This window comes from Cucumis melo, chromosome 6 (assembly GCF_025177605.1).
Source record: "Cucumis melo cultivar AY chromosome 6, USDA_Cmelo_AY_1.0, whole genome shotgun sequence".
Taxonomy (NCBI): Eukaryota; Viridiplantae; Streptophyta; class Magnoliopsida; order Cucurbitales; family Cucurbitaceae; genus Cucumis; species Cucumis melo.
The window spans coordinates 1,663,506-1,679,847 of record NC_066862.1 but is presented as its reverse complement, the minus strand read 5'-3'; the positions used below and the strand labels follow the sequence as shown (position 1 = coordinate 1,679,847).

The 16,342-nt window shown below is 34.0% G+C and overlaps 3 protein-coding genes and 1 long non-coding RNA gene across 5 annotated transcripts; 2 read left to right on the top strand and 2 right to left on the bottom strand.

The window, feature by feature from the left end:
* Nucleotides 1-386: 386 nt before the first annotated feature.
* Nucleotides 387-3,538, bottom strand: LOC103483328 (cytochrome P450 704C1-like). Its single transcript, XM_008439906.3, has 6 exons — nucleotides 3,088-3,538; nucleotides 2,366-2,581; nucleotides 1,986-2,276; nucleotides 1,580-1,900; nucleotides 898-1,101; nucleotides 387-660 (listed from the first exon to the last, which is right to left on the bottom strand). Exons 1-6 carry the CDS (start codon nucleotides 3,373-3,375, stop codon nucleotides 469-471), a joined length of 1,512 nt encoding a protein of 503 aa, XP_008438128.1. The 5' UTR covers nucleotides 3,376-3,538; the 3' UTR covers nucleotides 387-468.
* Nucleotides 3,539-5,856: 2,318 nt separating this feature from the next.
* LOC103483326 (uncharacterized) lies at nucleotides 5,857-16,123 on the bottom strand. Of its 2 annotated transcripts, XR_001761855.2 has the most exons (3): nucleotides 15,840-16,120; nucleotides 14,839-14,931; nucleotides 5,857-7,169 (listed from the first exon to the last, which is right to left on the bottom strand). It is a non-coding gene; the product is annotated as an uncharacterized LOC103483326 (long non-coding RNA). The 2 variants fall into 2 exon arrangements; XR_536563.3 differs by lacking the exon at nucleotides 5,857-7,169 and having other exon boundaries at nucleotides 14,639-14,931; nucleotides 15,840-16,123.
* On the top strand, nucleotides 8,808-10,597 carry LOC103483323 (glyoxylate/hydroxypyruvate reductase HPR3-like). The gene is made up of 2 exons (XM_008439900.3): nucleotides 8,808-9,510; nucleotides 9,826-10,597. Exons 1-2 carry the CDS (start codon nucleotides 9,049-9,051, stop codon nucleotides 10,345-10,347), a joined length of 984 nt encoding a protein of 327 aa, XP_008438122.1. The 5' UTR covers nucleotides 8,808-9,048; the 3' UTR covers nucleotides 10,348-10,597.
* LOC103483325 (glyoxylate/hydroxypyruvate reductase HPR3-like) lies at nucleotides 12,315-14,212 on the top strand. The gene is made up of 2 exons (XM_008439901.3): nucleotides 12,315-12,915; nucleotides 13,534-14,212. The coding sequence occupies exons 1-2, from the start codon at nucleotides 12,475-12,477 to the stop codon at nucleotides 14,053-14,055; spliced, it is 963 nt and encodes a 320-aa protein (XP_008438123.1). The 5' UTR covers nucleotides 12,315-12,474; the 3' UTR covers nucleotides 14,056-14,212.
* Nucleotides 16,124-16,342: the final 219 nt, after the last annotated feature.

The window sequence follows — 16,342 nt, the reverse complement described above, 5'->3', positions numbered from 1 at the left end:
ATATTAATCGTAAAGGTTTTAGTTGAAATTAATTGAAGTTTTAATAGTACATTTATATTTAACAATTAATTAAAATTAATAATTGATAGCACTCAATTAATTAATTATGGTATTGAAACCTAAAAACCTACCACGGGAGTTAAAAATTCTGGCCTTAAAATTTTCTGGCTAGATGTGGGAATAGCATGGAAACAAATAATAATAAACTAATAAACATAAATAGACTTCTATTCACCTCTAACAATAATAATAGATATTAAAAAAAAATTTGTCCGCATCTATCTTACCTATAAGAAAGAATTTTACGATAACTTGTAAATAATTTGTTCTTTTTTTTCTATGTCTAAAATGTCCTTTTAAACTTACGGATATATGGACCTATTGACTAACACTTTAATCCTTGTTTGGTATTATTGAAACCGGAGGGTGCCAAACATGAGTTCTTATTTTGTTAGTGAATTGAAGTAGTTAGGTAATAGGACGCCTAGGAATGACACAAACCTGAAGGCCTCCTTTGATGAGAAGATTGATCATTGGTTGATACTCCACAATTTTCTTCTCATCACTCATTTTGAACTTAAAATACACCAATAATAGAGCTGAGAAGATTTTTATCTGCCTGTAAGCAAACTCTTTTCCCAAACAAATGCGTGGCCCTGCCTGTAAAATCACGACACCTCTCAATTTAAAATTTCATAATCGAATTTAAAGGCATATTCAAGAGTGATTTTGAAATGGTTTAATGTTGTCATTTTCAAAAAGAAAAAAAAATGTTCTTTTTCATGATTCATTAAATCGACGTATAATGACTAGACATTTTTGGAGTGATAGTAACGTCATTTTCAAAAATGGAAAATATGTTAGAATTTACGAAGGAGTTAGATAGATCTAACATACCTGAAAGGCTGTAAATTTGAAAGGGCTCTGAGGCTGGAACTTTCCATCTCCATCAAGCCATCTCTCTGGTCGGAATTCCTCGGCATCGTCACCCCATACGAATTTCATCCTACCCATTGCATATGGCTGGTATGACACCATATCTCCTTTCCTCACACTGAATCCATCCGGTAGCGTATCGTCGGAAAAGCAAATCTTTGCGTCCTGCATTTCAGTCTCAATTCGTTCAACGGAGAACTAATGGAACTTGACTAAAGCTTAGGAGCTACATGAGCATGTTTGACATGATTTAAAGGGTGTAAAAACTAACAATAAATTTACTTTAAACTATCAAAATGATGATTTAATATAGTATTAGAGCAAAAGCTTGATAATCACTTGTCAGTCTTGTGCTAATTTCCATGCTAATAAGTGAAAAATTTAGGTAAGCCATCAACTTTCGAGTTCAATAGTGATTGAACAGTCTTTTCTATTCCTAGCATTTTAACAAACATGTAAAAAGGAGAGTGAGAATTAATTAAAAAAATTAGGTGCTTCTGTAACTATCACAAGTTATTCTCAGTGTAGTTGAGAAAATAATTGCTACGACCTAGACCTAATTTGAAAAAGTAAGCTGTTACGTCGGTGCAATTACTTTTGATTAGCAATGACTATATTCAAATTTCAAGAGAAAACGACATACCACTGGAACGGCAGGATAGAGTCTAAGGGTTTCATTAATAGTTGCAATGAGAAACTGCATCTTTTCTAGAGCTTCTTCCGTCAATCTTGCAGCAAACTCGGAAAAATCGGTTACATCTCCAACATTTGTCTCTTCCTCGATCTCTCTAGCAACCCTTTCCTGCACTGAAGGATGCTTGCAAAGCATGTAAATGAACCAAGCAAGAGTAACTGCTGTTGTGTCCTTTCCAGCTATAACAAAATTGAGAATAATATCTCTTAGATACTTTGGATCGGTCGTCTCCGCTTGCAGAAACCTCGACACTATGTTTTCTCTTCTCATCTAAATTCACATTCAACAATAGAATCAATGTCAGGCTCTAAATATAATGAGTTTAAAGACAAAATAAATATACAAATTCATCTACCAAAGCGTCGTCGCCTAACTTTTGTCTCTGTTCAAGTGCACTGTGAATGAGCTTATAAATGTACTCATCAACAATTTTCATGTTTTCTTTCAAGACAGCTTCTGAGCCAATATTGAGAGCCTTCTTGATTGGCCAAGATACATCGACGTATCGCCAGAGTGTGTTTGTACTTGATGCTTCAAAAGCGGAGCAAAACTTGCTAATTTCTTCATTTGACCCATGCAAGCTATCTAGATCAATTCCAAATGAAACATAAAATATTGAATCTAGAGTTGATTTCATAAACAGATCCTGCAAACAAGTATAGAATCAGTTTATTTTGTGTCTGTTCTAAAAAAGCTGACCCTTGTTCGACATCGATAGCGGATTGTTTAACCTACTTGAATATCAATTACTCGATTTGAAATAGCAGCTTCGGACACGATGTTAGCGAGTTTAACTGCAGTTTTCCGGAAGATGACACTGCTGTAATCCCTCAGAACTTTTGTAGAGAACTCATAGCTTGAAATCTTTCTCTGCTCACGCCACTTCTCTCCATCAACTGTGAAAATTCCATCGCCAAGAAGATCTCTGAGAATTCTGTGGTTATGTGATCCCTAAAGAACATTGTACAAAACTCAATCAAAACCATGGTCCTTCAAGAACATCATGTTTGAAGCATCAATCAATAAAATAAATGCCATAAAAACTCTAATTAATCAAGTGTTAAATCAAGCTTAAAGGAAACCTCAACATGTAGAAATCAATTATATTGGAGAGAAAATGATTCAAATACAAGATCTCCCGGCTCTTATACTATGTTAAATCAATCATCACTAAATTCTTAAATTGATATCACAAGGTTCAACATATAGGACCTTCGCTCTCTGGCTTAAGACAACATTGAATCCAAAAGTTCAAGCTCATCGATCGATTACGGTAAAATCAATCATATCAATATTTTTAACGAGCTCAATTTCATGGTGAATACACCCTCCATTATTTGCAATTTTACCTTTCTAGCGAGGAAGAAAAGTTTGATTCCTAGGTAAACGCAATGACCAATCAGAGATTTCAACTTACAACCCAAAAAGGAAGGGGAAAAAGGAAAAAGACAAGATACCTTGCCAAAATTCTCGAAGTTGGTTCTGAGCATATACTCAACATTTGGTGGGTCAGAAGTATAAACCTCATCCCTGAAGGGCCCAAGAAGCTTGTATGTTTTATGCTTTCGAGCGAGGTCAGTCATGTAATCATGTAGTCGGTGAAAATTGAGGAGCTGGTGAAATACAGTGCCTGCAATTGGATGATATTTTTTCTTTCTCAGTTTATGAGTTAGAATCAGCCTTACAACAATGGAAATCAGTAGCAATACAGCTGCAACTAAAATGGGTTTTGACAGAAATTCCATTGTAGCCAGTGAACACAAAGAATTGAGAGGTGGAAATGGATGCAATCGAATTTTAAATATTATCAGGAAAATCGCTGGATGTTTTCAGGTAAGCAGTAGCAGCACAGAGATTTGGGTGTACATCACTTTCTACACCAAAATTTCAAATATTACAATTTTATTGATTTTTATTCGGACAAAATTAACTTAGATCTGTAATGTAATATACGAATTCTTTATTATAATTCTTTTTAAAAATTTTGTTTGTTACAAAACAAGGTGATAAGTTTGACTTGCCCTTTCGTCCCATGTTGATATGATTCGATATCTTCTCTTGGTTGCCTTCTTTGATTTGATTTTGGAAATAAGTTTTTTCTAAAAAAAAAGATATTCTTGCCCTCGTTGTTAATGAGTTTTTTAGGGTGTAATTGGCTTTTTGTTGCACTTAACTTATTGTCTACCCATAACATAAAATAGTAATACATCTAAATGAGTCTAACATTTATAGATTTCAAAATTTAACTATATTTGTAAACATTTTCAACCGTCTTATGTGTAAAATAATTTTCAAAAAATAAACTCAACTTTAAATAAAAAAAATACAAACTAAAAACAATGGTAGAGAGTAGAAAGCGTTTTGTTGGTTTAAAAAAATAACCTTGATTTTAAAAACTAAAAATGAACTAAAAGTACTATTTTGTTCTAACTCACGCCAAAATAAGCATAACTCAAATGCATTCGTAAGAATGTATTAAAAGAATTCTCATCAAAAGTATTAAATTCAAAAATATTATTAAAAAAAAAAAGAAGAAGGTTTATAGATCAAGTTAATGTTTTATATTAGAAAAATATAGAATAAAATGAACAGCAAAAAGTAGCAATTAATCCTATTCATTCATGTATGTATATATAAGTATCATAGGGTTTGTAGTAAAATAAGTATATAACTAACAATACAAAATTATATAGTTCTAAAAGCAATTTGGCTAACAATATATTAACAAATATGTGCATCCAGATAGTCATACGGATCTGCCTCAACAATAAGTAGTAAACAATAAAGTAGGTGCCATTAAACCAAAGAACGGGCATGACAACCAACTCCCTAGGGCAGACCACCATTAAGGAGAAGTTGATAAATGAATTTTGATCATGGTTATAAATGTTAAAAATTAAATATGACCTAAGTTATTGTCCATCCATAATAAATAGTGACACTCTCTATTAGTCTATATCAATGATGAAGGAGTAGAATCTATCGATGTATACTACTATATATTATTAATAAACGGTGATATTTAGCTATATTTATTAAATTTATTTTATTATATTTGAAAGCAAATCGATAATTTTTGGATTGAAATATTGGTTTACATATTTTTTTAAAATAAATTCTATGAAAAACTCATTCTATTTTAATTTGAAATGTTTTAGATATTTAATTTTCGTAATATGGTTTATGGTTGATTTTTTTTCATAATCTTTTATTGTCTATTAATCATTAGATTATAAATTTTGGATTTCTGTAAAGATTGTGATTAAAAATCAACTTGAATAGACAGACATAATATTTATTAAAAGTAACTTAAATTAGATTTAAAAGTATATGATTAAAAATGCAGACATAATGACAAAAATATATATATATTGTAATAAAATAGATGTCCATTATCTATTATATTTAGTTATCAAATTCTTAGATGTCACTTTTCCTCTCATCAAACTCCTACGTTATACATCTTCAAGACGTAAATGCAAATTTTTAATAGTTATGTATTCCACCTCAAGCTTGTCAAATTGCTTATAAACAGTGGTATTTTGTGGGTTTTATAAGACACATCAAAGAAAAATTCATAAAATTTAGAAAATGGTAAAAATTAATATATTTCTAAAAATAAGATAAGAATTATATATATTTATATATGTTAAAATGAATTTTTTTAAAAATAATTTCAATTTGTGAATATAATGATTAGATTCAAAATATTAATATAAATAACAACACTATCAAATAATTAAAAATATAAAAAAATCTATATAAAAAAGTTCATGGTAAATATTTAATGTTATCTGCGTAATTTTACAATTTTTTAAAAAAACTTTGGTACATACTTAATTATTATTTTTTAAAATTTTATTTTATTGCTCCAACTGTGACGGGATAAACTGACCATGTGGATTTCCAGCTCTCAAGCTATTGACTAATCTTCTTAATCAGAATTTATTGATATCACTTTGCCTAAAAGATTATGGAACTCAAATCAAATAAATGGTCCAACTGATCCAAAAAATTTCTCCTCAAATCAGCTAAATTATTCTTTATGGCTAATTTTCTTCTGATTTATTATTGAAATCAAATCAGCTAAATTATTCTTTGGATAATATCTATATCGATATTTTAGTTTTAAAATAACACTACTCCTCAAATATGAAAAATAAATAGAAATATTTCTGGATGGTTAGTTGACTTAACATATAGTACATGACTTTAATGTGCCTTCTAAGTAGCCATTACCACTCATTGTTGTAATCCTATGTTACAATTGTCTTCAAGTTAGTTTGTTGAACATTAAAACATCGTCTGCTGTCTAATTAGCTAGATTTGATTTGACACATCACCTTTAAAGTTTTAAATTAATTTAAGGAGTATCAGTATTCCAAAAAAAAAAAAAGGTGCACAATCGACATGCTAGATAGAGTTTTTAGTTTGGAATTAGAAAATTTGTGTGTCTAGTGGAAGTTAAAAAGCCTCTGTTTCATATTCATAATTGTTTAGTTAAAGTTAGAGGCAGGGAGAGAGGGCAGAAGATGGAGTTTCTCAACGATTGTGCACTATTGAAGTTTGTGAAAGTACCATCAAGAACTTAACTAACACTTGTATATAACGATCAAGAGATATTGAGTTCAAATCATTTGCCCCTATTTATATTTAACACCCGTCTTAGGAAGTCGGTAAGACAAACACCCATTTGAGGGACTATTTAGATCATTTTCAAAATTATTTGGGATAAACATGGTAAGTAGGTGTGTTCATGATTTCGTTTGATAATCAAACCGAACCAAATTAGACAATATTGTTTAATCAATCCTTCCCAATTTGGTTTGGTATTTTCACTTTATACATACAGTTTAGTTTTCAAACCCAAAATAGCAACCAATACAAAAGTTCATTTCAATTTTAAACCGAACCAAACCAACAAATTATTGGTTTGGTTTGGTTTTCTCTTTCGGTTCAATTTGGTTAAATTATTTTTCGTCGTTTTAGTTAACCCCCTAATTCTATGTTCTAAAAAGAGTTGGGGGAATCTATTAAGAAAGTACGGAAACGTTCATTGTTCTTCCCAGTGTTTCCACGGTGTCAGCACTAATTCTCAGCCCACAACCAAAACCATTCACTTTCTTCTCCATCTCCAATGACGGAATCCCTCTTTGCAACTTCAACAACCTCCATTATTGATCCTTTCGAGCGTCTCAACATCAAGCTAAACCTAGATGGCTCAATCACCAGACCTTCAGCGCAGCCACACAGCCATTTCACATTTCTTGTTGCCGCATTTTCGCTCATCTTCCAGCCCTAATCATGTCTTTGGAGTACCGCCTCGCCCCCGAACACCGTCTCCCTGCTGCCTACAATGACGCCCTTGAAGCCCTAGAATGGCTACGCCGCCAGGCCGATTTAATCGACGGTGGGTTTCATGGCGGGGAGATATTTGATTCGTCAAGACTCCAAACTCAGAGGAAGTTTCATCGATGCTTCCAAGTATGGATTTTCATTTTTTGGATTAATGCTTAGCTGGTAGCTACACAGAAGCAAGCTGTCCAAAACGCATTCCGATAAGATTTAGACACGTGTTTATTCGAAAAAGAAAAGCTTCTCTTTCTGAGTCCTAAGACTTTGGAATATTCTATAAATTAGTGTCTGTGATTCGTTTGTTTTCTTAATAAAATTAACACAACAAAAAAAAAAAAAAAAAAAAAAAACAAAGCGGACACAACAAAACAAACAATATAGAACCAAAATTCAATTAGGAAAAGACAAATTGACCGAAAGTAACTTTAAAAGCCGGCGGCACAATAAGTTAGAGTAAGCAATATGGTTCCAAATACAAGCACAAAAAGGGTGCAAAAGTATTGATTTCATCAACTGTATTATTTGCTTCAGTAAAGTTTCACGAACAGTGGTTAACCAAATTGACCACATCTCAAGAATGAGATTCGTCCGCAAAAAGAAAATGAGAAGGGAGTAGAGCGTCGATGACAAATTTGAGCTTCAGACATGATAGACCACTCCAAAGTAAACTTTTGGATGGAAGATATTGAAGTAATTAAGTGTATCCAGATATGTAAGTCTTTGTTAACAAATGGTTGACTCTGACAATATTCAAAGGATGGTAATTTTTCAACTAAGAGTGCATAGTCGTTTTTCTTAATTGGAGGCCTGTGGCTCGTCTAATAATGTTATGGAAAAAGGGTGGAAGTCACTGTGGGGTTTGAATATTCCTAATAAGATTAAAAAATTTCACACCGGATTTTACAAACTAATTTATGATTTGTGGCAAAGTCAGAGAAGCGGAAATTTATAGCTTCTTTATTGGCAAAAGATTTAGAGAAAAGAAAAGAAAAGAAGAATTTCAATATTACCCGAAATATAGAACTTGGTCGATTTGACGTTTCCCATAAAAGATTTACTTGCGATATTTTCTGAGGTCTTCTCCAAAATATCGAGATGGTTGCATCTTGTCACTCAAACAAATAAGGTATTGGGTTGGGGGCTGTGGTGAGAAATAGGATGGTCAGATGGGAAAGATGATGACACAAGCATTGTTTGTTGATACACATTTTGTTATTGTAACCATCGAAGGTTTGACACTTCGATCTGGATTGAAAATGGCTGAGAAATTAGGCTATCGTTCCTTTTGGATTGAATCTATTGCTCAATCTATTTTTAGGATTATCATTTCTTTTAATCTTGAAAACTTACATTGGTGTTTTGCTGGAAGAAACATATAATTTTTCTTTTAATACAACAACTAGGAAGCATTCAAACTTCAATTTCTAGGTATGAAATTAATTTCGATAATATTTAACCAAACCCACCTTGACATTAATCTATAGATTAATGTCGAAGAGGGAGAAGATGACTACAAAATAAGTAACATTCAATTGGAGATAAATTTAAATTTATATCTGATGATAAATTAAATATTTACGACTGATACAATTAAAAAGAAGGACCTAATAATTATCAAGTTGAGGTGTTTAACAATTTGAATAACTTGGAAGAGCTCGATGAGTAAAAAAAGAACCGACTCACTTTTTTGTTCGCTAATGATTAATGTTTTATTAATTTATTATTTACGTCAATTCCCATTTTTTATTAAAATATTCATATTTTTCGATTCATTATTCTATAACCCTCCTATAATTATTACCGGCTAACCAAACTCACCGACCAATTACCAAACCCTGGTAAGGGACTTATATCCTCACTCTTGTCCTTTTTCATCCTCTGTTCGAATTAGATACAGAGGGATCCAAAAAGAGCATAATCTTTGAAGTCCACCAATGTCATTAATCCGAGAAAACCATTGTCCTTTCACGTTATCCAAGAAAAGTTCATCTTTCAAGAAGAAACTTGTGCAGTTCTAGTCCCTCCCTCGATCAGCTTATTTTTACACGCAAGTAGAAATAAGAATGGCAGTCGAAATCCCATCCGACGAGCTTCATCAAGTTTTGGTTCTAAGTCCCCCCTTTGAATTCACGTCTCTGGAATCACAATTCCAAAATCGATTCCAGTTTCTCAATCCGTGGAATTCCAATCTCCCACTACTTCAATTCCTCATCTCCAATGCACAATCCGTACGAGCTTGTCTTGTCATGCCAGGTGGCCGACTCGCAGTGTCCTCTGCCATTCTCGACTGCCTCCCCTCCCTCGAGCTTGTAGTCACTACCAGCGCCGGTGTCGACCACCTGCACGTGGCGGAGATACGGCGGCGTGGTGTAGCCATTGCCTTTGCAGGGAACTTATTATCTCAAGATGTTGCTGACATGGCGGTGGGATTACTAATCGACGTCCTTAGGAATATTTCAGCTGGAGATCGATTCGTGAGGCAAGGACTTTGGCCTACGCAAGGGGACTTTTCTATCGGATTAAAGGTCCACCTCTGGTTTTGATCTAATGCAAATATTTCGTCAAGGTTTCTAACCAGTTCCAGGGCAAGTTTGGAGAGTGATCAAATCTCTTGTTCAAAATCATATCAAAACACGGATTTATTCACTCACAATCAATTTTCATGGTAGATTAGTAACTTTTTTTAATCATTTTGAGTGGTTAAATTCATCTTTTGAAGTGATTTTGAATATCAGCTGAACAAGTCCTCAAACATGCCCTTAATCTATCTTGGAAAAGGCGTAGTTGAATTAGGATATTTTAGATCTTTTCTGAATTTCAATGTTGAAAATTTTTCACAGCTGAGCGGCAAGCGGATTGGGATTGTTGGATTGGGGAAAATAGGCTCTGAAGTTGCCAAAAGACTGGAGGGTTTTGGATGCAGAATCTCATATAACTCAAGGACCAAAAAGCCATTAGTTCCATATTCCCACTATTCCAATGTACATGAACTTGCAACCAACTGTGATGCCCTTATCATTTGTTGTTGCTTAACAGAAGAGACTCGCCATTTGATCAACAGAGAGGTGATGGTTGCATTGGGAAAAGATGGAGTGATAATCAATGTCGGTCGAGGGGCAATCATTGATGAGAAGGCGATGATTGAATGTTTGATTCAGGGGGAGATTAAGGGGGCTGGGCTGGATGTTTTTGAGCATGAACCTGAAATTCCCAAACAGTTGTTTAATCTTGATAATGTTGTGTTGTCGCCGCATGCTGCTGGCACAACAACTGAATCTATAGTGGGATTGACTGAGTTGGCATTCGAGAATTTGGAGGCATTCTTCTCAAACAAACCTTTGGTGTCTCCCTTTCTGGATTAGTTGAGGTGCAGCTGAGTTTAATGGGGAGGGTGAAAATTTTATGACAGAGCTCAGAACTTTTGGATAGTTTTAGCTCATTATTATTCAGGGTTGGTGAAGTATTTACCACAGTAGTAGTACAATTAAATGGTAAAACGATAAAAGTAAACAGGTTCTCAACTGATCTAGAAACAGAAAAGCTCCCCAAGAAAGTGCTACTATTGACGTACTGGTGAGGTCATCTTTATTTTAATAAACAGTTAATTTCTGATGATGAGAGGAAAGCTATTTCAAAGCAGGTTTCTAGCTTCTAAGATCAATCCTTTCCAGCAAGAGCTTTCTTTCCAAAGCTCTTTGCAGGATTTAATGGAATTGATTAAAGGTCCTTTGGAAACTGAATAAGACCCACTTATGGAGTAGGCTTGCATGCAGGTAAATTACTTGTCTTTGTCTTGAATGGACGTATGTTTGGTTCACCAACTTTAAGAAATAAAGTGTACTATTATAGCTTGCTCCATAATTTGATACTAATTTAATAAGGGATTTGTTACAATATTTTCCGGTTATTAATTATAATACCCAACTCAATCAATAAGAACCTAATATCTTCGCTCTTCTCTTTCATCATCCTTTCATTCAAGTCGGCCATAATAGTTCAGGAAAAACAATTATCAATTGCATCTGTTCCTCATCTCTATATATCAAAAAAGAAAAAAATAATAACGAAAACAATCATTTAAAAAATATATATACATATATATTGACTCATTGCAGATTAGGCAGATTTTTACCAAGCAAACTGGGATGCCTGCATTAAATATGTGTAGCAGTATTTTTTCATCCAAGAAAACTATTGACAAATCTTTCAAGTAGAAATTAGAATTGCAGTCGGAAGCCAATCCGACGGGTTTCCTAAAGTTTTGGTTCCAAGTCCTCCTACGGTATTCACGTCTCTGGATTTCCAATTCCGAAACAGATTTCATTTCTTCAAACTCCCACTACTACAATTCCTCATCTTTAATGCACAGTCCGAGCGTCATTTGTACCCGGTTCCTCAAAAGCCCAAATCTAGGTTTTCATAAAGGGCGTTGTAGCCCACCAACTTTCCTATTTATTACGTAACAAAAAAAAAAAAGGAAGATCTCTTGAATGGAATGACTTTAATTATCCATTCATTAGTCAAAAAAATCTTAGCCAACTTTTGAATGGGTGAAACAAGAACTTCACGTGAGAGTTGAAGCCCCAATAGAGAATTAGACATTTTTTTGATAGGGTATCAAGGTGGTTTTCCTTAAAAGAAAATTACGGATTTTATTAATTTACAAATTCTCCCTCAGTTATTTAAAAGCGTGAAATAATGAAATTGGTTGATATTATGACAATACTAGGCAGGATAAATATCACTATGGAATAAGTTGATGTTAAAATGATAATTGATATATCACAAGTCCAAGATAAATTAATCTTTTCATGTATTTTAATGTACAACAATTTAATCTTTGTACTTTCAAATTTTTAACACGTTTTAACAATTTAGTCACTAAAATAAAAATAATTAATAAAATTTAGATGTCAATCTTTATTATTTTGTGGGTAGACTTTGCATTTTATAAAAACAATGAATCTCTAATTAATTTTTTAATTTATTTATGCAAGGAAATTCATTAAAACTCAAAACTAATTTCTATCAAAAAGAATAAAATGTTATAAATCTTAGAGCAGAAGAACTAAATCGTAACCTATCAATAAAGTCTAATACAAACTAAAATTTAGGGACCAAATTATTAATTTTGTAAAAGTTTAGGAACTCAATAATTTTTAACCTAAATAATAATAATAAAACTTTTTAAAAAGATCGAACTTTTTCGTGGTCGGCAATTGGTGAGTGCACAAAATAGGGAGTTACACCCAAATTATTTATTTTTGAAAAGTACACCCCCAAGTATTTTTCTTTCATGAGGAAGGAAAACGTATAAATGCTACGTGCAGTTTTTTAGTAACAAAAATGTCACGTCAAGCTTTTCTTTCCCAAAAAATTCTCGCGTCAGCCTCATAAAATATTTTGTACCGTGAGACAAAAATTGAGGATGCCTTTCACTTCTTTCTTCCCCATTCAGGGTTAGGGCAGCACTCTGACAAATAAGACGAATGGAGCTTCCTCAAGTACTGGTTCTAGGCCCCCCTTCGATATTCCCATATCTGGAATCCCAATTCCCAAACAGATTTTTTTTCCTAAAACCATGGCTTTACAACCTCCCACTAACCCAATTCCTCACCTCTTATGCCCAATCCACCCAAGCCTTGCTTATCCGAGGCGGTGGCAGTACCCAACTCACCTCCGCCATTATTGACTGCCTCCCTTCGCTCAAGCTCGTCGTCACTTCCAGCGTCGGTGTCGATCACTTGGACTTGCCGGAATTACGCCGGCGAGGGGTGGCTATTGCCAATGCAGGAAACTTGTTCTCAGAAGATGCCGCCGATATGGCGGTTGGCTTACTAATCGACGTTCTTAGGAAAGTATCTGCGGGAGATCGATTCGTGAGGCAAGGGCTTTGGTCTAAGAAAGGAGATTTTCCTCCTGGATTAAAGGTCCAGTAGTTTTTTTATGATTGCGATTCCGTCCTTGTTTTTCATTTCAAACAACATTTTAGTTCGTCAACTAATCCATAATCCTTAATTCTTAATCCTTAATTCTTAATCCGTAATGTTTGAGTGTTTTCATCGTAAGGTTGAAAAAATTTCCAACGGTTTCAATTATATAACTTCTAAGAAACATTAAAATGAGCTTGTGTAAACATTCAAGTATCACACTTCGTGGAATAAAAATACTTGGTGAGTTAATTATAACCTTACGATTATAAAATTTTGCCAGATCTTTTTTAAGATTTCAAGAAAATAGAAAATTTTCTCACTTAGTTGACCAGATTTGTTCTCGTCATTTCTACCGATCTAACTAGAGAAAAAAATAATAATAAAACATAATAGTTATATTTGAACTTTTTTAAAAATTTAAATACCAAATAGAGAAAAAAGAATACTCAAACATGATGGACTAATATCAATATATACTCTCACACACATATAGCAAATCTCTATAGAAAATTTAACAGATTCTGATGTTACTACTGTTTTTTTAATGATTACTCATGGAAAAGGTGTAGTTTGACTTGGATATTTTGGTTGGATGAATTTTGGAAAACATCACAGCTGAGCGGCAAGCGAATTGGCATCGTTGGATTGGGGAAAATAGGCTCTGAAGTTGCGAAGAGGCTGGAGGGATTTGGCTGCAAAGTCTCATATAACTCTAGGACCAAAAAGTCAATGGCACCATATTCCTACTATTCCAATGTATATGAACTTGCAGCCAACACAGAAGCACTCATAATTTGTTGTGCGTTGACTAAAGAAACCTACCGTCTAATTAACAAGGAGGTGATGCAGGCATTAGGAAAAGATGGAGTGATAGTGAACGTTGGTCGTGGTTTGATCATCGATGAGAAAGAGATGATACGATGTTTGATTCAGGGGGAGATTGGTGGAGCTGGACTAGATGTGTTTGAGAATGAACCTAATGTTCCTGAAGAGCTTTTTAATCTTGATAATGTTGTATTGTCACCACATAATGCTGTTATGACATATGAATCTAAAGTGGAATTGTCTAAGCTGGTGGTGAACAACTTGGAGGCATTCTTCTCAAACACACCTCTTGTGTCTCCTGTTGTAGATTAGTTGTGGTGGCATTGAGTTGCTGCTGAGGGAGGCTGGTTTGTTGAGAAAAGAGGACTCCAAAAACTTGACAACAGAGCCACCCTAATGTATTAGTTTATTCGACCCTTTGTTATTGTGCTAATCAATACAAGGTTCCAAATCTTTTTTGGGTCAAGAATTTATATCAGTTTAGCAACGTTTAAGTTGGCATATTCAAACATTTTCCTTCCTTCTTTTCAGCCATTGAGAGATTGAGGCATATGATTTTAAGTTTCTACAGATTCTCAGATTCGGGTGAAAATAAAGCTCTTTAATTATGGAATCTTGCTTCTGGGGTTATCTTTTCCAGCAAGGAGCATTTCTTCTAGACCTCTTTGGGGGACTACTAATGGAGAGAGAGGAGAGGAGAGATGAAAGTGTGGCAGTAAAATATGTCTTAGTTTGAATGACTAACCGTTCCTTCATACAAATTTAAATTACTATACCAACAACTGACGATGGAAAAAACCGAAATCAATGTGCAGCATAGAAGTATCCAAATGGTCCAAATGCGACAAATTATGGTCAGTTCCTAATGTTCAGATTGGCTAAATTGGATCGAAAATTAAAAATTGAATAGGAATTGTATTCTCTAGGCTTGGGGACGAATATAAATGTGGCATGTAATACATTCCCCAACCTACTAAATAAAAATTTTACTCTAAATAAAATAGGGCTAAGAATTAAATCAGAGAAATCGCTAGCCCTATGACATGCAGTGAACCAAGCGAAACAATTTCATCATGGAGAAAGAGACAAACACACCTGAAAGCTGCAATCATCCACGATCAAGTTCTTTTGATGAAGTTGCACAGGCGAAGAAGAGGAAGTCGTGATCAGATCGTAATAATCCATAACCTGCAGTAGAATTGTAATCAATACTTAAAACAGGATACAGCGCTCAGATATAAAGTCGCTTAAAGAACCCTGCCCACTAACGTTACTAGAAAGAATTTGAACAATATATGGGCGTATTTTCTTCTCAACTCCCACTATACAACACCACTAATTCCTAAAAGTCTCTTATGCAGAACATAACATTTAATTCATATGCCCTTCTACTTGGACTATTTAAAATAACTCCCATCTGAGGAGGTTGTAAGAATAAATCAAACTACGAATGATCAAATCAAATAATATTGCATATGCACATAATACTTGCTCTTTATAAAACAGATCAACACAAAGAAACTTTCCCATATTTGAGTCGTCATTTAATTGGATGAAACACTTGTCGAAAGACAGATAAGTAATTGATCAGAATAACCATATCTAATCCCAACTCGTATGCCATCTGTAAAATTGACACTGATATTGCTCAACAATAAATCAAAATCAAAACCAATAAATGTACAAAAACACACGTAATTTACGTATATTTTGATAAACTAGTCACTAAATTTCTCCTATGAGATCCTCTGCAGTGCTCGTACTTTCAAAACGTCGAGGTGGATGCTGATTAGCGACTATACTATTCGTCTACGTCCCAGTTCATCCTAGTTCTCGCGCTAATGAATAATTAAATCACTTCGAAGATCGTCACGAATTAAACAGTTAGGAGCTCTCAACCCGAAGTATCTGTGGTTCTCCGGTAAAGAAAACAGTATAAGGAAGCAAAATTAACCAAGTCTTTCGATCTAATGAAGAGGAAAATAATGAAAAAATCGAATCGAGTTCGCTAATAACGAAAGATACGAAATAAAAACTACAGTCCATTAATTTTCCTGAACCACGGGAACATTAAACAAGTGGGAGAAGAGACGCACCAGTAGTGATGAAGCCTCGACCGACGACAATATGAAGAGAAAAGCTACAAAAGAACCTCAAATATGCTCCGGCATGGTCATTTTCCTACTTCTTCCTTGTGCTTAGCCAAACCAGATGTCGATGATCAATACGACGGAGGTAATCAGTTCGAAGAATCACGAGACGATGAGCAATAAAGTAGAAGACGAATGGCAGGAGAAATGATTCGCTCAATAGAACGCAGGAGAGCGCGAAGTTAGCAAAAAGGAAGAATTCTTTGGACAGTTCATGAACAAAAAAATGAACCTCCATCCCTTTTATAGTCCCTCTTAGAAACTATATTTAAAATATATATATATATATTTTTATACATAAGGTTAATGTTAAAATGAACACTTCAAGAAAATAATTGTAACGAAGGAAGAACATGACACGTTGACACATCATTTTATAACCTCAAACATTATAGACCAAACGATTTGTACAGTTCGTCTCTTTGGACACCATTTTCTACCCCTTACAA

Excerpts from the sequence above, each read along its gene's own strand:
- LOC103483323 (XM_008439900.3), top strand. The coding sequence starts at position 9,049 with ATGGCAGTCGAAATCCCATCCGACGAGCTTCATCAAGTTTTGGTTCTA. Across the intron at positions 9,511-9,825 it reads ACTTTTCTATCGGATTAAAG|CTGAGCGGCAAGCGGATTGG; the intron begins GTCCACCTCTGG and ends AATTTTTCACAG.
- LOC103483325 (XM_008439901.3), top strand. The coding sequence starts at position 12,475 with ATGGAGCTTCCTCAAGTACTGGTTCTAGGCCCCCCTTCGATATTCCCA. Across the intron at positions 12,916-13,533 it reads ATTTTCCTCCTGGATTAAAG|CTGAGCGGCAAGCGAATTGG; the intron begins GTCCAGTAGTTT and ends AAAACATCACAG.
- LOC103483328 (XM_008439906.3), bottom strand. The coding sequence starts at position 3,375 with ATGGAATTTCTGTCAAAACCCATTTTAGTTGCAGCTGTATTGCTACTG. Across the intron at positions 2,277-2,365 it reads ATCGAGTAATTGATATTCAA|GATCTGTTTATGAAATCAAC; the intron begins GTAGGTTAAACA and ends ACTTGTTTGCAG. Across the intron at positions 1,102-1,579 it reads TCTATCCTGCCGTTCCAGTG|GACGCAAAGATTTGCTTTTC; the intron begins GTATGTCGTTTT and ends ACTGAAATGCAG.